Genomic DNA, 21,297 nt, shown 5'->3' on the forward strand with positions numbered 1-21,297 from the left:
GCACCAATTCTGCAGTGCTCTTGTACTAACCAGGGGGTGACCTGGTTACTGTAACCACAGTGCTTGCTTGTGTCTTTTTAATTATTGACCTCTGAGATATTATTACATATTTATGTATTTGGTAAGATGTGTCAATGAAAACGTTTCTCAGCACTTCCTCGGGTTCACGCTTCATTTGGGTGACCCATTTGACACCAATGTATACCATTATCCATGCTCCACACAACAGAAGTTCCCCAGAGCAGACTCTGCAATGACCACTCATTCCTAGTAATAAGTCACTGATGGATTTGGGGGGCGGGGGGTCATGACTGAATCCTACAGGCAGGTTTTTTAGACTGAGGTGAAATATCCCTTTGCAGCTTAAAGGACTACAGGGGAATAGAAACATTGGTCTCCAAAGGGCTGTGATAGGGCAGGACTGAGTCCCAGACCCCCAGGCTCCTGCCAACCTCCCTGCTCAAACAGGGCATTTCCTGTTTCTGGCATAAGGGCTGAAGCAGCTATCACCAGAACTGGTCTCATGGAGTGTGCTTTTGGATACCATTTTTTGGAAGGGCTTCACATAAAATCCACTTATTATGCTTCTAATATATCACCCATAGTGCAGTTGAGGTTGAGTGGGAATGACTTGCCTAAGGTCACCTAAAGAGTTCATAACTAAGGCAACATTCAGACTGGAGAAGTCACAATGCAGAATCTGCTCAAAGTCAACACAATGGGAATCAAAAGTATCCATAGTCAAGAGTACATTCAAACATAAGAACATAAGAACAGCCCCACTGGATCAGGCCACAGGCCCATCTAGTCCAGCTTCCTGTATCTCACAGCGGCCCACCAAATGCCCCAGGGAGCACACCAGATAACAAGAGACCTTATCCTGGTGCCCTCCCTTGCATCTGGCATTCTGACATAACCCATTTCTAAAATCAGGAGGTTGCGCATACACATCATGGCTTGTACCCCGTAATGGATTTTTCCTCCAGAAACTTGTCCAATCCCCTTTTAAAGGCGTCTAGGCTAGACGCCATCACCACATCCTGTGGCAAGGAGTTCCACAGACCAACCACACGCTGAGTAAAGTAATATTTTCTTTTGTCTGTCCTAACCCGCCCAACACTCAATTTTAGTGGATGTCCCCTGGTTCTGGTATTATGTGAGAGTGTAAAGAGCATCTCCCTATCCACTCTGTCCATCCCCTGCATAATTTTGTATGTCTCAATCATTTCCCCCCTCAGGCGTCTCTTTTCTAGGCTGAAGAAGCCCAAACGCCATAGCCTTTCCTCATAAGGAAGGTGCCCCAGCCCCGTAATCATCTTAGTCGCTCTCTTTTGCACCTGTGCCAAACAGGCATCTGTGGTTTCAGAACCAGCAAGTTACAAGAAGGGCTGCTTTAATGTAAAGATCTCTGTAGCTGGACCAAAGTGAAGAAACTTTGGCAAGGAAATGAAAAGTGTTAAAGAGAAGTTTTTAATGCTCTCTCTATTTTCCCTACATGCAGTTATTTCACAGGTCCCAGTCAAAATGTAACAAAACAGGTAGTACCACTGTACATAAACTACTAATTTCTACAGATCTTCACTGGCCTCTCTTTACTCCAAAATGTCCCTCCAATAATATAAGCAATGGGTTGCATGAAAACATATTTTTATATTAGAAATTGTTCTCTTTTTCTAACAACCCACAAGCAGTCACTTTTTCCTATTAAATGCTATAATTTCAAATTCTCTCAACAGCCTCAAAAATATTAATATAAATCAGCAAGACAAGACTGACAGCTATAGCTGAAAATCAAAGCCAAATGTTTTATGTGTTGGGATATTGTGGCTTCATATAATGCTCTTCTCCTGTTGTGATGCTAACTATAGCTCTTGCATATATAATTCCATTATACTTTTATAAATCAGCGTTTTGAGAAATGATTTCGAACCATTAATATATTTTCCTGGTTAAAATTCTTTGAGATGTTCTTAACAAGAGTCTTAGATAATGAATTTGGGCAAACTCTGGAACAGTCTTTACAGCATTATCATTCTCATTAATTTTCAAAACTACCCACTGTGTTGAGATGATTGTCATGGGCCTAAGACTTCAATTTGGCTAAATATTTTTGCATATATTTCAACATATAAGAAACTAACAGATGTTTAAATCTTAAATGGTTAAATATTTACTATAATGCTAGAATTTATTTTGCTGCACTTGTCTTCACCTCACTTTTTCTGATTTTAAACATTTCTTTACTGTGCTCATCAACTGTAGACAAAAAGCTTTCAACAAGGTGACAAATACTGGATTCAGTAAATACAGCTGTATTTCAATCTTTTTAAAAGATTTTGAAATATGGAATGTACCACGAAAAACAAAAAAATAGAGAAAATGCTTAATGCATAACAGCTTCAGACCATGCAAAATAAGCTAGATTTGCAGAAGACCTTTCAAACTTGTGATTTCTGCAAGCTATGAATAAGCTTTCCTTGTTTTCTGTCACGCACATTCAAGCACTTTCTTAAAGTACTATTAGTGACTATAGTAAACAAAAATATTACTTTGGAAGAGTTAACTCCAGACTCTTGTGCACTATCCTACTTTGTCTCTGATTAAAAATGTTTGCCTTTTGTTATCTTCGGAGACTGCTTTTTTCCATTGTTTCATCCTTCAGTATCCTCATATCAGAGCAATAAGTATTTCATTACTGGTTTATCTGTCCAGAGGCTTGAGAAGCAGTAACAATTAACCCTCCCTTCACAGTGATTGATACAGGCTTTGCTTTCAATTTGTTCCACTACACAAATCATGAAATTCTGAATGTGATCATCCTTATTGACCTGTACCTTCAAACACACTGCTACAATGAGATGAAAGTAATTATTAAAAGGAGTGCGGGACTACTCAATGCTAAAACAAGGTCTTCAAAAATCTTTTTGATGACCTTTTTTTTAAAAAAAAAATGCCAGTATCACATGTGAAATCAAACAATAGATTTCCTTTCCAATCTAGAAGTACTAAACTCACAACTGATCAAAGCATGTTGTGATTAGACCTCAGCGATCCAAATTTGCCTACCTAACAGGTATCATGAGGATCATAGTACAGAAAGATGGAAAAGATTTTAAACTTATATAAAAACTTTATTTAAAACAGATCTCTCATATACTTGTACTGATATAAAACCTTGACATACAGGCCCAATCCAGATATGTCGTTCTTAAGTCTCACTTATTTAAACTGGGGTTAAGGGCAGCTAACTTTCTCTGTGCAAAAGCCATTCACCACAATTCACAGATCAGCATGAACAAAAACACTCCTTGCTTTTTCCATCCAGCAATGACCAACTGACCGGAAAGGGAAACCCAGGCGACATTTGTTTGCCCCAAAATGGGAAGGGGGTGCCCACACTTGCTGCTGATTTGGAAGTTCACACATTCATAGTCATATTTAGCTGCTGGATTTTCACCTCCTGCTGCAGTCTCTTATTTGGGCAAAAGGGAAAATTTATGTCTGCATCAGGATCACTTCTCTTTCTGGATTGGGGCCAGTACACAGGGTGTAGTGAACAGAGCACTGGACTATAAGTCTGTTCAGACTGACAGTAAGACAAGAAGCTCACCAAGTAAAGTTGGATCAGTCACAATCTCAAAACAAACCCTACAAGCTGCTTCTTAGCAGAAATGGGTTATACCCATTGACCTGAGAAACTTGGATGCAGTGCTAGATAAAAATGTAGTCAGTAAGTAAAGTAAGGACCAAATCCTATCCAAATTTACAGCACCGGGGCAGCCACAGTGCAGCCCCAAGGTAAGGGAACAAATGTTCCCATACCTTGAGGAGGCCTCCAAGACTGTCTCCCCAACACAGGAAACAGTGTATACCCTATAGGCACAGCAGCACCGGCACTGGAAAATTGGATAGGATTGGGCCCTAAGTAAGTAAGTAAGTAAGTAAGGGACAATCCTATCCACACTTTCCTAGGAGTAAGCCCCATGAACTCAAATGGGACTGACTTCTGAGTAGAAATGCATAGGATTGGGCTGCAAGTAAGTAAATAAATAAATAAAAAGTGCAAAACACCAAAAGCGTTTTGGTCTAGGATACAGTTATTATGTTGAATTGTCAACAGTATGGATCATTTAAAAAAAGACAGCTATTGGGATGAAAGCACTGCAGCTAATTAATTTTAAATAAAGGATGTCGAAAGCAGATCATACAGATAAATTAAAAAGTGAGAAGTAACAGTTTTACATACTGATTCTAAACCAAAATATGTTCTTCATGTACAAAAGGTACATAATTCAAGACTTTTTTCCCCCAGAGACAGTCCCTCATATTCTCTATGAATTGACAGCATTTTGAAAAAATACCATGTGTTTCATAAATTGGCCACTTTTGCGTAAAAGTAAGTACATTAAAGAAAGCACAGCGGAACACAATACAGTAGGATGGTTTTAACAGGTTTGAAGCCGTAATAACAAGGAAAGTAACGGTCCAATACGGCATGGATTAGCAATGAGTTATTTTAAAGTAAAATATTGTGCAAGGACTAAGTGGAGGTAAAAACTTGCCATTATTCACAAGCTGATCAGCAGATAAAGGTTAAATATGTGAAAAATTTATATGGTTAACTAAGGGTGCAATCCCAACCCTTTATGTCAGTGCTTTCCAGCACTGACATAAGGGCAATGTAACCCTAAGGTAAGGGAACAAATATTCCCTTACTTTGAGGAGGCCTCCGTGAGTGACACCCAACTGCAGGACGCAGCACATGTTCCATTGGCACCGCTATGCCAGTGCTGGAAAGCACTGACATAAGGGGTTAGGATTGCGCCCTCAGAAGAATAATGAAAATCTAAACTGCTGATACACTTTAAATAACATTCTATTTTAATGTCTTCAGTACTCTGTACACTACTGGTGTTCACAAAATACAACCCACAAGTGGCAGAGTGGCAGAAGGGTTAAATCAGCCAGTTTCTCTGTAAAATAGCTTACAACAACATTCTATATCAAAGGAATTCTTTGTAGAAAAATGTAGTCTTAAATAACAAAAGGGGTTTTGTTCTGATGCTTACATTTGCAGGGAATCCTACATGGCTACTAATTTGAATTGTCATGATTCCTGCAACTTGCATCTAGAAAATCACACACCACCAAATCAGGGCAGAAATAATTTTCTTGCAGTTGGGGGAGAAAAAAAGTTAAAATTTATTGTGCAGGATTTTTAAAAAAATGAAAATGGCTATTCACAGAAATTCCTGAGATTCTTCTGAACAGACTGTTTAAATGAAGAGCACTTTAATCAGTTGAGGAATCCTCACGTTTCTAGCGTCTTGCTGTGCATTCTGCAGGTTAGAGTAGCAGCTGGTGGAGGTCATATATCTTTTGTGAGCGTCCCAAAAAGGCTCACTGCCAGACTGTTAAATTATGAATAAGCAATGAACAAAAGAATGCAGATACGGTAGTGACAAGATAATCCAAGCAAATTTATCTATGACAAATTTCACTGGATTAACAAATTACATTTACACAGAACAATAAAAATCTGCAAAAAATGATGAGCCCTAGTTCCCCTTAACAGCCTCAGCAAAAAAGGGGGGAAAAAATCAACAATTGCATCACATGCTGCTAAATTTAAATCTTACTTGAAAACAAGACATGTGTTGCCAAATCCCATGCATTTTTACTTGGAAGCAAGTCCTGTTATTTCACTGGTATGCACTCAAAGTTTAGACTATATCTTGAATCAAAGTTGAAAAGTTATATATATATATATATACTATTAAGAACCTAAGAACGGCCCCACTGGATCAGGCCATAGGCCCATCTAGTCCAGCTTCCTGTATCTCACAGCGGCCCACCAAATGCCCCAGGGAGCACACCTGATAACAAGAGACCTGCAAGGCTTCCTGGGAATTGTAGTTAAGAACATAAGAACAGCCCCACTGGATCAGGCCATAGGCCCATCTAGTCCAGCTTCCTGCAACTCACAGCAGCCCACCAAATGCCCCAGGGAGCACACCAAATAGCAAGAGACCTCATCCTGGTGCCCTCCCTTGCATCTGACACAGCCCATTTCTAAAATCAGGAGGTTGCACATACACATCATGGCTTGTAACCCGTAATGGATTTTTCCTCCAGAAACTTGTACAGTCCCTTTAAAGGCATCCAGGCCATATGCCACCACCACATCCTGTGGCAAGGAGTTTCACAGACCAACCACACACTGAGTAAAGAAATATTTTCTTTTGTCTGTTCTAACTCTCCCAACACTCAATTTTAGTGGATGTCCCCTGGTGTGTGTGTGCATAATTTTTTTTTAGGACCATTATTTTATTTGTATTGTTTGTACAATCAACATTAAAAAAAAACTTTACCCATGAGCAAAACTCTCCCCACAGATGAAAAACATTCAGTCAATGTTCTTTAACCTACTAAGGGCCCAATCCTATCCAAGTTTCCGGTGTCAATGCAGCTGCAATGCAGCCCCAAGGAAAGGGAACAAACATTCCCTTACCTTGGGGATGCCTCCATGACTCGCCCCTACTGTAGGATGCAGCACATGCCCTGTTGGCACGGCTGCACCAGTTTTGGAAAATCGGTTAGGATTTGGCCCTTAGATTCCTACAAAATTCTTTAAAAAATACTAGCAAAATACAAAATACAAATTACATCAGACTGTAAGGATTCTCAGATGACATCAACTTTGAAAAATTCATTGTTGACGTACCTGAAGCCAGGCGCAAGAGCACCAAAACAACTACCGAAATATCCAGTGCCACCATTGAGGCCCCATCCCCCAGGGAACACCCCAAGCCCCACAATGGGGCTTCTCAAGTTTGTGCCAGTGCAGAGTTGAGAGACTCCACGTCGGGCATTCCAGGCTGACACAAAGTTCAGAATCCAGTGGAGCAGCACTTTGCCAGTCCTACTGCCCCCCCCCAACTGCCCTCCACAGGGTGCTGAGGCTCAGTGCCAATTGGCATTAACCCAGTGGCAGCAGCCCCTCCTCTCCAGCTCCTCTGGCCTTACAGAATGTTAGCGACACCCAGCGCTGAGGCAGGCTTCAGCCCAGACACCACTAGCTATGAACTGTAGCCTAAGTCTTAATCTTGAGAAAAGATTACTTATTTTGCTTCAAACAAGAAATAGAAAGGAACAATTTTTAAATTGCCAGTGTATGAAAAAAAAACCTCACTCCATGTTGCTCCAGTCACAAATAGATACGCATGATTCATTCTGTCACAATTTTGCTGCCCATCCGACAGATATACATTGCAGTCACATGATATACACATTTGGGTGTACATCTAAATGTGTATACTCTTGTGTATACCCATGACTCCTGATCCACTAAGCAATTCACTCACAGAAGTCCACTTCCCTGGCACAAATCTCTTTACCACGTTGAAGGCAAGAAGGTTGGTTGTTTGAGTAAACAGTTATTGAATGCAAGAAAAGTCCTGCTGAATCAGACCCCAGGTGATCCTAGTTTAGCATTCCATTTTCAACAATGGTCCGTCTCACGTGTCCAAGATCAGAACCACAACATGAAAACAGGAGACTGCTCACTGCATGTGACCAGCATCTAGTATTCAGAGGAATATCACCTTGTTTCACAGCTGTAATCAGCTACAAGGGTCCAAGAAGTCTTATTGATGTCAACTGAATTTGTCAAGATGATTTAGGATTTTATTTATAAACCTGGATATCACTTTTCCATCACATAAATGCACAAAATATTGATAAGACCCAGACTTAAGTACAACAAAGTGAATCCATCTAGCACAGAGTTAAGCAAACATAAGCCCATGAAATCAAGTGACTTGCATGCACACTGGTTTGTCACATACTGCCTGAGAAATTGAGGGTCCGAAAAGTTTTTTGCTTCAAAATTTATGGGGGTTTGATAAGAATTTGGGGTGCTGATCTTGAAAATGACATCAGTTTTGTTATATCATGGTCGGTTTCGGAAATACACCATAGCATTGTTGGTGAATGGTTCAAGCAGTCCTCATGAGGAAGCCATGAAGTAAACTTCTTCATGAAAAAAACTGTTTGTACCATTCACTAACAAGGCTATGCTGTTATCTCCCAAACAAGACTTGTTAGGGAAAAACAAAACATTCCAAAACATTTTTGGAATCAGCACCCCAAATATACCCAGGAACAGGTCTAACCTTTAAGACAGCAAAATGTGTGCTGGCCTGTTTCATTCTTATTCACAGCAACAGGACGCATTTCCAGAATGTACAGTACATGTAAGATCTGGATGAAAGTTCTGCTAAAATCCACCAAATAACTGAAGCCCTGGGCAGATGACTTCAAAGATAAGCAAGATTATCTTTGGACAAGATTATACTGCCATGCTCCACTTTCCTAGCATGCCTCCCCCATCTAACCAACCTGCTTCATGTCCTCATGTTGTAGACACATTTGAATATGGAACTTCATGAGAACAGTTCATCCATCCCATGCAATTGTTACCCATTAATTACGGGGAAAAAATCTGCAGTCTACTTTCCTAATGTCTCCAAGGTAGACGTGCTGAAGGGACACTACATTCTTATGCACCCCCCTCCACACACACACCGCCATGCATAAATTTGAAGAGGAATTGAGAACTCAGAACTCTGAGCACCGGAGCTGAGCTCCAGCACATTTACAGCACCCTCTGTGTAGAAAGTGCCCGCACTCAGAGCAAGGGAAGAGCTCTGGTAGACAGTAAGGACTTTTGAGGCAGGAAGGAACACGTTCCGGGGTGGGGGAAGGCTGGGGGGCAGGGCAGGGGGAGGAACTGGGGTAGGAGGGGATGGGATCAGCTGAGCTCTGCAAAGCCCAACATGGAGTCCTCAAGTCTGCGCCAGCAAAAAAAATCAGCGCAGACTTGAGAAGGCCCATTGAGAAGGCCTGGGGCTTTCCTCAAGGAGACCTCTGGTGGCCCCAGTGACGCCACTGGAAACAGTAGTAGCTATTTTGGTGCAGCGGCACCCAACATTGCCGCCAAGTATAGGATTGGGCTGTGAGCCTTCACACAGTACAGTCTGTAAGCACTTATGAAAAAGCAGAACTAAATCAGCCAACCATGATAATGCCTAATTCTGTATATTTAAGTTCAATTTATTTCAGAGGGATTTCAATATACTTGATGCTATCTGGATTGTGAATATCAGTCACAATCCCATTCACACATTGCGTGCAATCCCAAAGACCGCACGCAGCAGTCCCTTACAATAAAATGGGAAGCCACTACATGGAGTTCCAGATGCACATTTAAACCCCCACTGTGCCTTGAACTGAAGCAACCAACTTTTGCTAAATCCTGCAAACAAAAACATTTTTGTAAAAGGAATAAAAACTAGCACAACCTAGTGACTCTCATTTTCTTTCATATCTCTTTATTTTAATTTGAGATTACATGTTCTTCTATTCGTTTTAGCCTTAATTACACACTTTTAAAGAAATATACAGACCTAATTAAAATACTTGTCCTCTTCAGCACAAGTACATAATTTACATAGCAAACATATTTTTTTTACAAAAATACTGATCATAAAACAGAGAATGTCAATAGTAAAGTGAACATCCAGTTAATTAAGATACTTTAATACAGCCTTTAGATCTTCAAATACTAGAATTTGAATACAATTATTTCATTTATGCAGGAAGGGGGAAACATGGTAATATAGTTTTACTCAAGAAATGTATGCGTTATTAAATACTGAAGATGATGAATGAAGAAGGAATGGTGTTTTGTCTTCACCAGTTTATGATAATTTCACTGTATTTCTTACAAATAAAACAAATTCTTTAATAAGGTTTTCTGAATCTCCCTGTGAACCATTGGCTTACACAGAACTGAAGTGTAACAGCCAATTCTGTATCCGATGATACTCTTCACAAATGGGATCAGGCACTTTGTGCCATTATGAAGGTTAAGGGATAAACAACACACTCTACAAAAGTCCTTTTTTATCCCACAGCCAATATTGTAAAGATTCAGTCATTCAGCCTTTTCCACTGACCTCCACCTTGACCTATAAAGACTATTACCTACAAGTGGTTGAGTATTTTGTGTTTCTCTACAATGCTCCAAGTCTATTCTTTCCTTGGGGAAAGAAGACTTTTATTCCAAAATTTAACAAATTATACAGTTGTGCTGAGAGGCATACAACCTAAAAAGGGTAATTCTATAACAAACTATATCATTTAAGCTGGAGCATAAGTAAAGTGAACTTTAATCCAAGTGCAGTTCAAAAGCTCAGTCGACATGCATAATCATGAGCAAGAAACAAAGCAATGGACACCCATTGGTTGGTATGAAGTACAATGTCTATGCTGCACTTTTGCTGGCTTACACATCTTAACCATTACTGACAATCTGAACATCCCTACACTTTTCAATTTGCACAGGAATACAACTCCATAAGCGCCACAATTCTATCAAGTTGACAGAGATTCAAATACTCTGTTAAAAGGCCTTTCTTTGTGCAGAAAATATGCAGCATTTATTCAGTGGATCCATGGCATCCAATTCATGTGATGCAATAATCCACTCCTGATATACCCACTGTAGGAGGGGAGAGATGGTATTCCAATTCCTATCCCTCAGCTGTTTTTAGAGAGGAGAGTCAATCCTGGCATGGCAAATGACCCACAAAAGATTGTGTCTGGTAGAAGGCTTCTAGAGAAGTCCTCAGAGTGGCTTTATGCCTTGCACCACTCCTTAATATCAAGTAGCATGGATGCACCTGTACGGTAAACTGGTTGGTTTGTATCATCCTGCTAAGGGGAATTTTATCACCTGTAAGGAACAGTTGTGCGGAGAAATTGCCTTGATTCACACTTTAATCTATTGGGACATTTTCATGATAACCATGCTTTGAAAGGCTACAAAAATTCCATCTCCTCAGCCTTAAATGTACAGCAAACTTCATGGTACAAGAAATGCATACAACACTTCTCTATTGTACAAAAAAAGGTGCCAACTATTTCATATTTTTCAGGATCTTCAAAACAAAGTACAATTTAACTTTTTTAGGACTACAGGGCGCCAATGATTTATTTTCAATTTAAAGAATTACACCAACCTGTAAATTCAGCAACAATACTCATCTACAAAAATAATTTACAGCCCAGTCCTACACATGTCTACTTAGAACTAAGTTCTGTTGCATTCAATGGGACCTACTCCCAAGTCAGACCTACTCCAACAACCTCAGTTTCTTACCAACTGAGAGATACAAGAATTTAAATACCAATTTATCTAATTTAAAAAGAAAAGTTTCAAAAACTGAACTTTTCTGGAATTACAATGTTTAAAAAGTACAGAAAATCTGGAAGGAAAGATATTTTGGGTTGGGTTTCAGTTCTGAAGCTATTTCAAATGTGCCCAGTGAAGCATAAAGAAAAATCACAGACCACTGAATAGGAGACTTTCATTGCAGGATTTCCTCCATAGAGTCTAATTCAGTGGTTCTCAAACATTTCAGCACCAGGACTCACTTTTTAGAAGGACAATTTTTCTGAACCTACCAAAAGTAAAGTCATTAGCCTGGTAGTGATGTTGTGGCCAGAAGTGACATCAACAAGCAGGCAAATTTTTAACACTTACCACACAACAAAATCAAATCTAATTAATTAGGTAAATAAAAAGCTTACAATAAGTATAAAATTTATTTAAAATTAAGAATAACCCTTCTAACCCTCCAAGCAATTGCTGATCTGTTTAAAAAATATATTAAAAATAAAGTACATAATGAAATGAAAGTGGACCCACCTGAAATTGGCTCATGACCCACCTAGTGGGTCCAGACCCACAGTTTGAGAAACACGAGTCTAACTGAAAGGGATAATGAAACACGGACTGGATCCTGAGAAGTTCTTTCTGAAGATATTTTTCATTCAGCACTAGAATGTTGCACAAAAAAAGTGAAACTAACAGTGCAATCCTATGTATGTCTACTCAGAGATCCTACTGAGTTCAATGGGACTTATTCTCAGGTATGTTTGTGCCCTAAATCCAAAGATGCTCTTCTGCTTATGCAAGAACTAGTGCAATCTTTAGCACTGGCAAAATCATGCAAACTGCTATAGAACTTAACAATTATAACACTGCATGGACTGTTGTGCAAGGTTTTTACAAGTCCGCTCAAATCAGCACTAAATATTTCACTCACAAGTCTTTGGATCCAATCCCAACCTAGTAACCAAACCAACCCCAAGATTGCAGAGGACATCAAAGGTAAAGAGATTTCCTCGCTCCTACACCCCTTAACTTGAACCAGGGTTTGCAGAAATCAGGTCAGAGCTTGTTTCTACTGCTCAGTTCAGGAAAATCTGAAGCAGAAGATCATCTCTGATTATTTGTAAAGCGACTTTTCTCTACAAAACAACCATACACAGGCTGGTACAGCTCTCCAACCCCATATGGAAACCATTTGCTTTTAAGATAGCTGCATACTGAAGTAAGAAATGCAAGCAACTCGTTAACATTTATTTCACACCTTTCCCCGTAACTCAACCTCAGATATGAAAAAGGTAAATAAAAAAAGATAATAAAAGTTTCAAACCCAAAGGGCTACACTCTTAGAAGACAAACAATGTGTTGACTCCAAGTTGTTAAATGCACAAAAAGGACCTAAAATGCAGTTTTTGGCACAACAAAAGAAGATGTTTCTGAAAAGTACTGGTTTGGTATTGGATAAGAGCTTAAGCCATTTCTGCCCAATACTGCATATATGCAACTGGAATCAAATATGTACACCTGTGGGCTGGGCAGAAATTTAATCAGCACTGAACTGAACTTGCCCAGTAGAAGATTTTTTAAAAAGAGCAGGTATGCTTTAGAATGCACTACAAACCAAGGGTTATAAAGCGCCATTTGATCAGCTGAAAGCAATTTATACCAGAAGGTGCCAATGACGACTAGATGATGCATTAACAAGTATCCTACACTTTCTTGAGGGAAAATTAACAGAATCCAAAGAACATTACAGACCATCAAACACATGAAGTACAGACTATATACATATCTCAAAATATCTATTTTGTACATATCTGGACACCCAGCATGCATACATGAGGTTCTCAAGTTGTGGTTTTCAAATTGCGTGAAGTAGTTGTGAAGCCCAGAAATTTCCTTTTCTGGAAAAATAGCAGATGGCAACAGAATATCCACTTTTTTGTGAATTCAAAATACATTTTGTAATATACCAAAGAGCTCAAAGGTCTGCCCTTTTAAACCTTGATTTCGGAAGGACTTGCTTCTGTGTTATACCGCTGTCCATACTCATGACTCCCTTTTGTCTTACAGTCCAATCCTATGCATGTCTCCTCGGAAGTAAGTCCCATTATATAAAGGGAACTTACTCTGAGGTTATGTGCATAGGAGTGTAGCCTTGGTTTCCTTGTTTGCTTCTAATTTCAAAATTAGAATTATTAATTTCAAAAATGTATATCTTGCTCATCTTCACTAACAATGAACAGCTAACAAAAACAGTAAATCTAACACATCCAAAATACATAGTATGTATTTGGTTTCCCGTATTTGGTTGACTGACAAAACTCAAGTACAAGAAATGGTCAAAAGAGCAAAGCAACACATGCCAAGAGTCAAGGTGTACCTGTATAAGATATGCAATATAGAGAGTAAATAAGTGAGAGAGTCATGAATACAGCAAACACCCAAAATACAGAATCTCAACTCAAAACAGGCAGCCTAGCTTACATATCCCAAGTCAAGGATTGCTCTTTTCTTCTATTTCATCTATAACTTAAGAACATAAGAACCTAAGAAGAGCCCTGCTGGATCAGACCATATCACAGTGGCCCACCAAATGCCCCAGGGAGCACACAAGACAACAGGCACAACCTGCGTCCTGGTGCCCTCCCCTGCATCTGGCAATCAGAGGCAGCTTGCCTCTAAAACCAAGAGCTAACTAAGATTTCTAACTTATTTTTCTAACTAAGATTTCTAACATATTTACAGTCATGTCACAGGTTTTGAATAAGGTCCACCTCTTTATTCTAATCTAATCCTTATAAGGCACAACCCATTGCTTAGCCTGATTGGAGAAAGCCAGTTAGCCCACAAGGAAGACCTCTTTGAACCACTGGCAGATCTAAACACACAATCTCAAATGACTTCTGTATGGCAGATATCCTGAAATAACACTTTCATTTGTTTTAGCTGCTAATTTGTCTACAGCATGGTGGGAAAGAATTTTGTGGTCTGGAATCCACATTAACAATTCTTAATTGTTAAGAGCCTTAAGACTAGCAAACACAGATGTGCATTCTGTGCCATACATTCAGACTTGAGATGTGTGAACTTAAAAATGAGATTTCTAATTAAAACAAGACAGGTCCAGATCAAAAAGTTTTCTGTGCAAGAGACGGAGAGAAAAAATAGCATAAGCTTCTGCCACATTTTGAATCATACCATGTGTCCCTTAACTGATTGCTCAAGACTCTTCTGGTTTCCTCACGTGGAAGTCTACGGTATCCCTCACATTTGAACAAATGTCTCTCCTCCTTACCCTTCTTTACTACCAAGTACTCTCTCATTGAACAAAATTAGGACAATTCTGATAGGTGCATTTATCAAATGCACAGATACCTCTTTAATATTTTATTCTGCAATCCTATGCAGCATACACCTCCATTTTGCTCTAGTGCCCGGAATGGCTCTGTAGAGGAGGGGCCACTTGCACACCACAGTGAGGCACCCTGCAAAACTTAGTGCTTTGCACCCCCTCTCGCTACACTACCTCCGGTTTGCTCTAGCAGCCAGGAATGGCTCGGAAGGGGAGGGAGCTTGCAAAACTTAGTGCTCTGCACTCCCCCAGCTATGCTACTGCACAAATCTCAGCTGATGTATTATATATAGGGTGTGCACACACATGTACGCTACTAGTCCGGGAAAAAGTTAACAAGGGACAAACAGAAATGAAGTTTGACCAGGATGTTGGTGGAGACAAATCATGAGGCTAGAGAGGGGTGAGGACAATAATACACAGATAATCAACAGTTCTTGCCCTCATCTCTCTTTCATTTCAGCATTAGTGACACAATGGCTCTGTAGGATCATTTTTGCCACTGTGCAGAATCCAGTTAGTTCAGAAGTCACGGCAAACCCCTAGTGACAGGAAACAGCAGGCAAGTCAAAATGCTTCAGTCATTCTCGAGTTCCCTTCCTATACAATATCCTGCCTTTTTTTTTTTTTTTAATTCAGAAGAACTATGCTGCATTCACTATGTAAGAACTCTGGGCATCTCTGATCACATGAACAAACCCCTTCCATTATCTTGCTTCATTCATGTGTTCAGTATGATAACAGCCTGTGAACTTCAGTTCTAAGCATAAAACAGTGAAATTATTTAAATGAACAAGACCTTTGTATTTCTTTTAAGAGTTGCCCAAGAATAAAGGAGTAAACAGACTTGTAAAAGCAGCATTATGGAATAAGCAAAACAGAGGAACCTATAAAATTAAAAAGGTAGTATCTATAAAGTGGCTAATTCCTTTCACACATTAACACTCAATTAATTCTGGGGTAGCTTTAATGATAATAGAACTGGAAATTATATTCCCAGCTTTTGCTCACATTTTTCCAGAGAAAAGATGAAACCCTCCCGAGCACAGCACATCTTTCAATGTGATATCATTCCATGTAATACACAAACATATCATAAATTATTAATGAATACCTCTGCTCAAAGTTCTGTTAAAATAAAGGGCACCAGAGTCCTATACATTTCACAGGCGCCTTGTATTTGGCAAAACTATTGATCATGCTGGCCACAAAACCATCTGATAAACAGCAACCGCCAACTATATTCTTACTATGAGGCATACCTTCCCACAAACTAGCATATTACAACAAATTATTACCATATCTTTAGACTTCGGTACCTACCCCCCACATACACACAACCCATAGCTATGCCAAAGGAACTAAGCAGGCATTAACATTATAAACAGCTCAGTCCTATGCATGTCTCCTCAGAAGTAAGTCCCTTTGAGTTCAGTGGGACCTACTCCCAGGTATTTGTGCACAGGATGGCAACCTGACAGCACAATCCTATGCATGTCTACTTAGAAGTAAGTCCCACTGTGTCCAACAGGGCTTTCTTCCAGTAAAGTTTGTATTGAATTGTTGCCACAGAACCCAATCCTATGCATATCTGCTCAGAAGTAAGTCATATTATAGTCAGTGAGGCTTGCTCCCAGGTAAGTGTGGATAGGATTATAGCCTGTTTCTATTAATACCCCCCCCAAGCCTGCCAGTTGGGCACTGACCAGTACAATGTTGGATGAAAGCAAGTCATTAACTGTATATGAGAATCAAAATGGTACAATAATAACCAACTGCAGTGCATCTAGGATTTCAATTTCTGCTGATACTCTAGTATCAATACTAAGCTCCATTCCACACAGAATATTATCAAAGTGACTGCCATGCCTCAGTACAGTTTTAGAACAAATCAGATACCTGAGGATACTGACTTTCCTACACAACCAGTCTTGGCAACAGTGTGTGGGGTAACTACAATCACTATTGCTACCTCTGTAATACAAAAAAAAAAAATTGTCATTACTATATACTGCACTCAAGTTGAGATGGATAGAAAAATGGTGAAGAATTATCCCAACAATCCTTACATTTGCAATGGTTCTGTATATTTAAATGTAATAATGCAGCAAAAGCTCTAATTCCTGAATGGTTCAAGTAACTTTGTACCAAGTAATGTACAATGGTTCAAGTAACTTTGCAGGTAAGTACAGAAGATGGATACCAAATCTACCCCTGATCTCACAGCAGAGCATTATGTGGCAGTTATGGATTCATAAAGACAATTTACTCATGAAGAATTACTCTATCTGGTTGAGGGGATAAGATACAAGAATATGCTGTAGTTCTTTTAGGACACCTTCTATCAAGATGTATTTCTTATAAAACAGTGCAAAACATACTATGTGAGTGTAATTTTGTTTTGTCAAGAGTGGGCTGTGGAGAATACAAATAAAAATCTGATTGCTAGGAGCTCATTAGTTGATGAAAATACTATAAGTTGATCAATACTCTCTTATAAACCCTCAATAATGTATGGTTCCAGTAAGTTTAAATACGGCAAATAAAAAGTGGAGGGAGAATGTTTCAAATTGAGGATGTTGGTGAGGGCGCTAATCCATAAATCAGGAATCAGAGATACGGTGGTAATGTGGGAGGCTCTATTTAATAAAGGTCATTATAACTCCTACCTCTAGAGCTATAAGATCTAATATCCTCTCTGGTATCTCTATGATATGCCCATGCATTACTGTTCTTGTTGACAGTCTGTTGCCTTGGAAATATTTCATTATTTCAGTTTTTCCATTTGTAGACCCTTGGCCTTGTGATATGAAGGCCACCCTATTTCATATTTTCGATTATCATTTAAGCAATCTTCTGGAGCTATTTATATAAAAGCAAGTGTTAGACAATGCATATCATCATTTATCACTGCTGCGTTTAAGCATATACTCTAGAAAGAAATACCAAAAAAATGAAAGGAGCTGTTTTTCCCCTTTACAACAGTAGCACAGCAATATGTTTTACAAATCATTGCAGGCATGTCATACACATTAGACTTGCGTCTATTTAATTCCCTTGGATATATCCACATAACCGGATCACCCTCTGCCAGCTCTGAACAAGTTGCAACCTGCAACACTGTGAAAGAAAATGCAACAGGTTCAAGTCCAGTAACTTCCTCTCAATTAACCAAAACCAGAAGTTTAAAAATCAACTAGTCTACTAAACATCAAGGTGTGGCAATTAAAAAGATAATGACTGGTCTGTAACAGTTTAACACATTTGGCTTTGGCATCATAGTTTTCAATATTAGCACCCCAGTCCTAATAACGCTTAGTCAGGAGAAAGCCCTGTTGATTTTCTTGGGTCATATTCCCAAGCAAGTCTGCACAGGATCGAGGCTTGGGCTGCAACTCTGCATATGATTAATATGGCCAGGTCTTTCTTATTTCAGGGAATGTGCAGCCCAGTGCTATGCAAGTTTATTCAGAAGCCATACTAGATTCCATGCAACTAACTCCCAGGATAGTGTGCATAAGATTTCAACCAGAATGCATGCAACCATGTGCAGGTTAGCCATTTATAACACGTAACAAGAATGCATTATAAAAGGCTGTGGCATGCTGAAAATTCAATTCCAGAGAAAGTAGACTTAAATAGCCGCAAGCAAGACATCAGTGAAATACGGGCTGTGTTTTAAGAAAATACAACACATATTTAATAAAACACACTGTACTCTTCCTGACATCTTCTGTGTTAAAAGGCTAAGGTATGACATTGCATGCCTTCTGCAGAGACTTGTGACAACAACTCCCATTTCGTTTAATCTTAAACTGGTTGGAACATTGTAGGCAGTGGCAAGAAGTGACGCCTCAGGGGCATAGAACAATCACCTGGACACTAGGCCAAGCTTTGGGTTATTGGTGTTTCATGAATTTAAGGCTACTTTTCTCTCTGAAATTTTTACTCCTCCCACCCTGTACAGGATAAAACTCCTCTGATCCAACCTTTAAGATGACAGCATCAGAGCTGAACAAGAATATGCTATTAAAGGGCATTAAATTAAATACAGTATATCCTCCTACAACTTCAATCAGAATTTCAGACCAAGTGTTATTTAGTACAGCTCTCAAGTGGAGCAGAATAACAAATCGCATACTTTGATTTACCTTCTTCGAATGCCAAATGGAGACAGGTGATAAAGAAAGCACTGATGCACAGGCTATGAAGTTTCCCCTAGAAATTAATTCTATCTTCAAGATTCCTATCTCAGAAAAATTCCCAAAATGGCACACAAATATGCCTCTGCTAGAGAGATTACTGAAGCTGTCCTAGCGAGTGCTTATTACTAATATAGTACCAGACTCGTAAAGCAAAAAGCAGATTCTGTGTTCAAGGTGGGGAGGGGTGACGGGGAGTCAGCACATATTGGTAGTTATGTGCTAGCTTCTCTCCCCCCCCCCCCCATGCATGACTCTATGTGCAGGAAACCAGCAGGCTGCTGAAGACGTTATTAGTAACACACAAATGTTTTTACAGTCACTGGAGGAAAAATGCTGAATGTCCATAGTAAAGGAAGGGGAACCCTCTGGTTTCTAGAAAATTCACTCTGATGTTTCCATCCAGAACACATTCAAATGTAGTTGGAGGCGAACCATGCAACAGTTTCCACAGTGAGCCAAGCACTAAGTCTACCACAATCCAAGTATTCAAATTCAAACCGATTGAGAGCTCAAGCCTACTCAGAAGTAAGTCCCATTAGAGTCAAGGAGGCTTACTCCCAGGAAAGTGCGGCTAGGATTGCAGCCTCAGAAAATGAGACCCACGCCATTCTCTGCTCAGAAACAGGTGCCACTGAACTCCAAGGGACTTACTCCCAGGTAGCAGCGATGCCAACACTTCAGCTCCGCCGGGGCAGGGACCGGGTGCTCAGAGAGCTGCTCTGCCTCGTGGCCGTCCCGCTAGACCTGCCGCCCAGCGCCGGGGTCCCGCCAGCCGGAGCGGTTCTCTCCCCGCTCAGCCCCAGCGAGCCCTCCCTCCCTCCCACTCGCGAGTAGCCCCCAAGCAAGCCACGCGGGGCAGGGAACTTGGAAACTCCGACGCCGCTGCTCCGGGGAGGGAGAGGCGCTGCGGGCAGGGGGTGCCCCCCCGTCCCATGCCGAGTCTCCCCCTCGCAGCCGCGGGTCCTCCTCCTCCCTCCGGCCTCGGCTGGGACCCGCTCGCCCCAGCAGAAGTGCCGGGCACGCACAGCCCAAGCCTGCGCCTGTCTACTCAGGAGTAAGCCCCATTCTAGTCGACGGGGCTTACTCCCGCGAAAGTGCGCGTGGGGTCGGAGCTTCCGAGTCCAAGCCGCCGCCTGCCTGCTCAGAAGTCAGCCCCGTTATAATCCACGGGGGAGAGGGTTGCGGCTCCGCCGCCGGCACTCTGCGTATGCTCAGGAACCCGGTTCCCGGGCCTCCAGCTCGCCACGCGCAGGCGGGCAGCCCCGGCTCGGCCCCCTCCTCGCAGGCGCGCCGCGCACTTTCGGCCCGGGACCCTCCTCGCCCGCGCCGGAGTCCGGGGGAAGGGGCGGGCGGGCGGGCGGAGGACCGGAGCCGGCGGGCGGGGGCTGCGCCGGACCGCGGCCGGGCCTAGCTGGTGCGCCGGAGAGCCGGCCCTGCCGCCAGGCCTGGCGGGGACCCCTCGCCTCCCCCCGGCCAGCCGGAAAGTTCCCTCGCGGGGATTCCGCCGCCAGACGCCGCCTGCAGCGGGAGGCGGTGCAGGCGCGGCTGCTGGGGAGGCGGGCGAGCCGGCTGGCCGGGCTGGAGGGGCGCTGGGCAGGGGCAGGGGCGGCGGGCTCTGCCTGCCGGGGAGCGCGGGAGTCCCTGCCGGGGCGAGCGGGCGGAGGTGCCCCCGGCGGGGGCACCTCCGCCCGCTCGCCCCGGCAGGGACTCCCGCGCTCCCCGGCAGGCAGAGCCCGCCGCCGCCGCCGCCGCCTCTCCCCTCCCCGTCCCTCCCTCTCCCCTCCGCGGCCACGCAGCCCTGGCACGGCCGGCGTTACCGTTCTCGGCGGGCAGGATCCTGCTGGAAGCCCGGCTTGGTGGGCGCCATCTTCTCCCCTCCCGGGTGGGCGCGCAGCGCGGTGCTAGAGCCGGCCCTGCTGCCGCCGCCGCCGCTGCGGAGAGGGGCAGGCGGAGGGGGGCCCGTCCCGGGGCCGGGGCATGGCTGGCTGGCTGCTCAGAAGCGAGTGCCCCCGGAGTCCCTGGGGCTCGCTCCCGGGAAGCGGCTCCCTGCCTACTCAGAAGTAAAGCCCATCGGGGCCCGCTCCCTGGGAAGTGGGGGCGGGGGGGCGGCCTCCGAGGCCCGCCTACTCAGAAGTAAGCGCCATGGCGGCCGATGGGGCTTACTCCCGGGGAAGTGGGGGCAGCCTCCGGGCTCCGCAGACCTGCCAGGCGCGGCGATGGGTGGCCGGCCTGGGCCGCGGGAGAGGGGCGCGCGGCAGCCTCCGCGGGTGGCATCGCGGCCCGGCCCGGCTCAGGACCTGCGGGGGCCGCGCCGGGAGTCCTTCTGGGGCCCCCACCGCCTCCGGCCGCCGGAGCCTCCGCCGCCCGCCCGCCCGCCCGCCTGCTCGCTCGCTCAGTCCGCAGACTCTCCTGCTCGGAGGCGGCGGGAGAGGGAGACAGAGAGAGGCTGGAGCCGCAGACGCCGCGCGCTGGCTGGCGGGCCGCCGGGCACAGCGCTGCAC

General features: G+C 42.8%; 1 protein-coding gene across 1 annotated transcript in view; it reads right to left on the bottom strand.

Moving 5' to 3' along the window:
• Positions 1-20,768, bottom strand: part of NPAS3 (neuronal PAS domain protein 3) — an 847,937-nt gene extending 827,169 nt beyond the window's left edge. The window contains exon 1 of the mRNA XM_066633763.1: positions 20,614-20,768. Within this exon, the coding sequence (XP_066489860.1) occupies positions 20,614-20,663 (50 nt within the window). The 5' untranslated portion in view covers positions 20,664-20,768. The remainder of the gene's footprint in view (positions 1-20,613) is intronic.
• Between the last annotated feature and the right edge of the window lie 529 nt (positions 20,769-21,297).

The sequence above is a fragment of the Tiliqua scincoides genome, chromosome 1, assembly GCF_035046505.1.
Source record: "Tiliqua scincoides isolate rTilSci1 chromosome 1, rTilSci1.hap2, whole genome shotgun sequence".
Lineage (NCBI taxonomy): Eukaryota > Metazoa > Chordata > Lepidosauria > Squamata > Scincidae > Tiliqua > Tiliqua scincoides.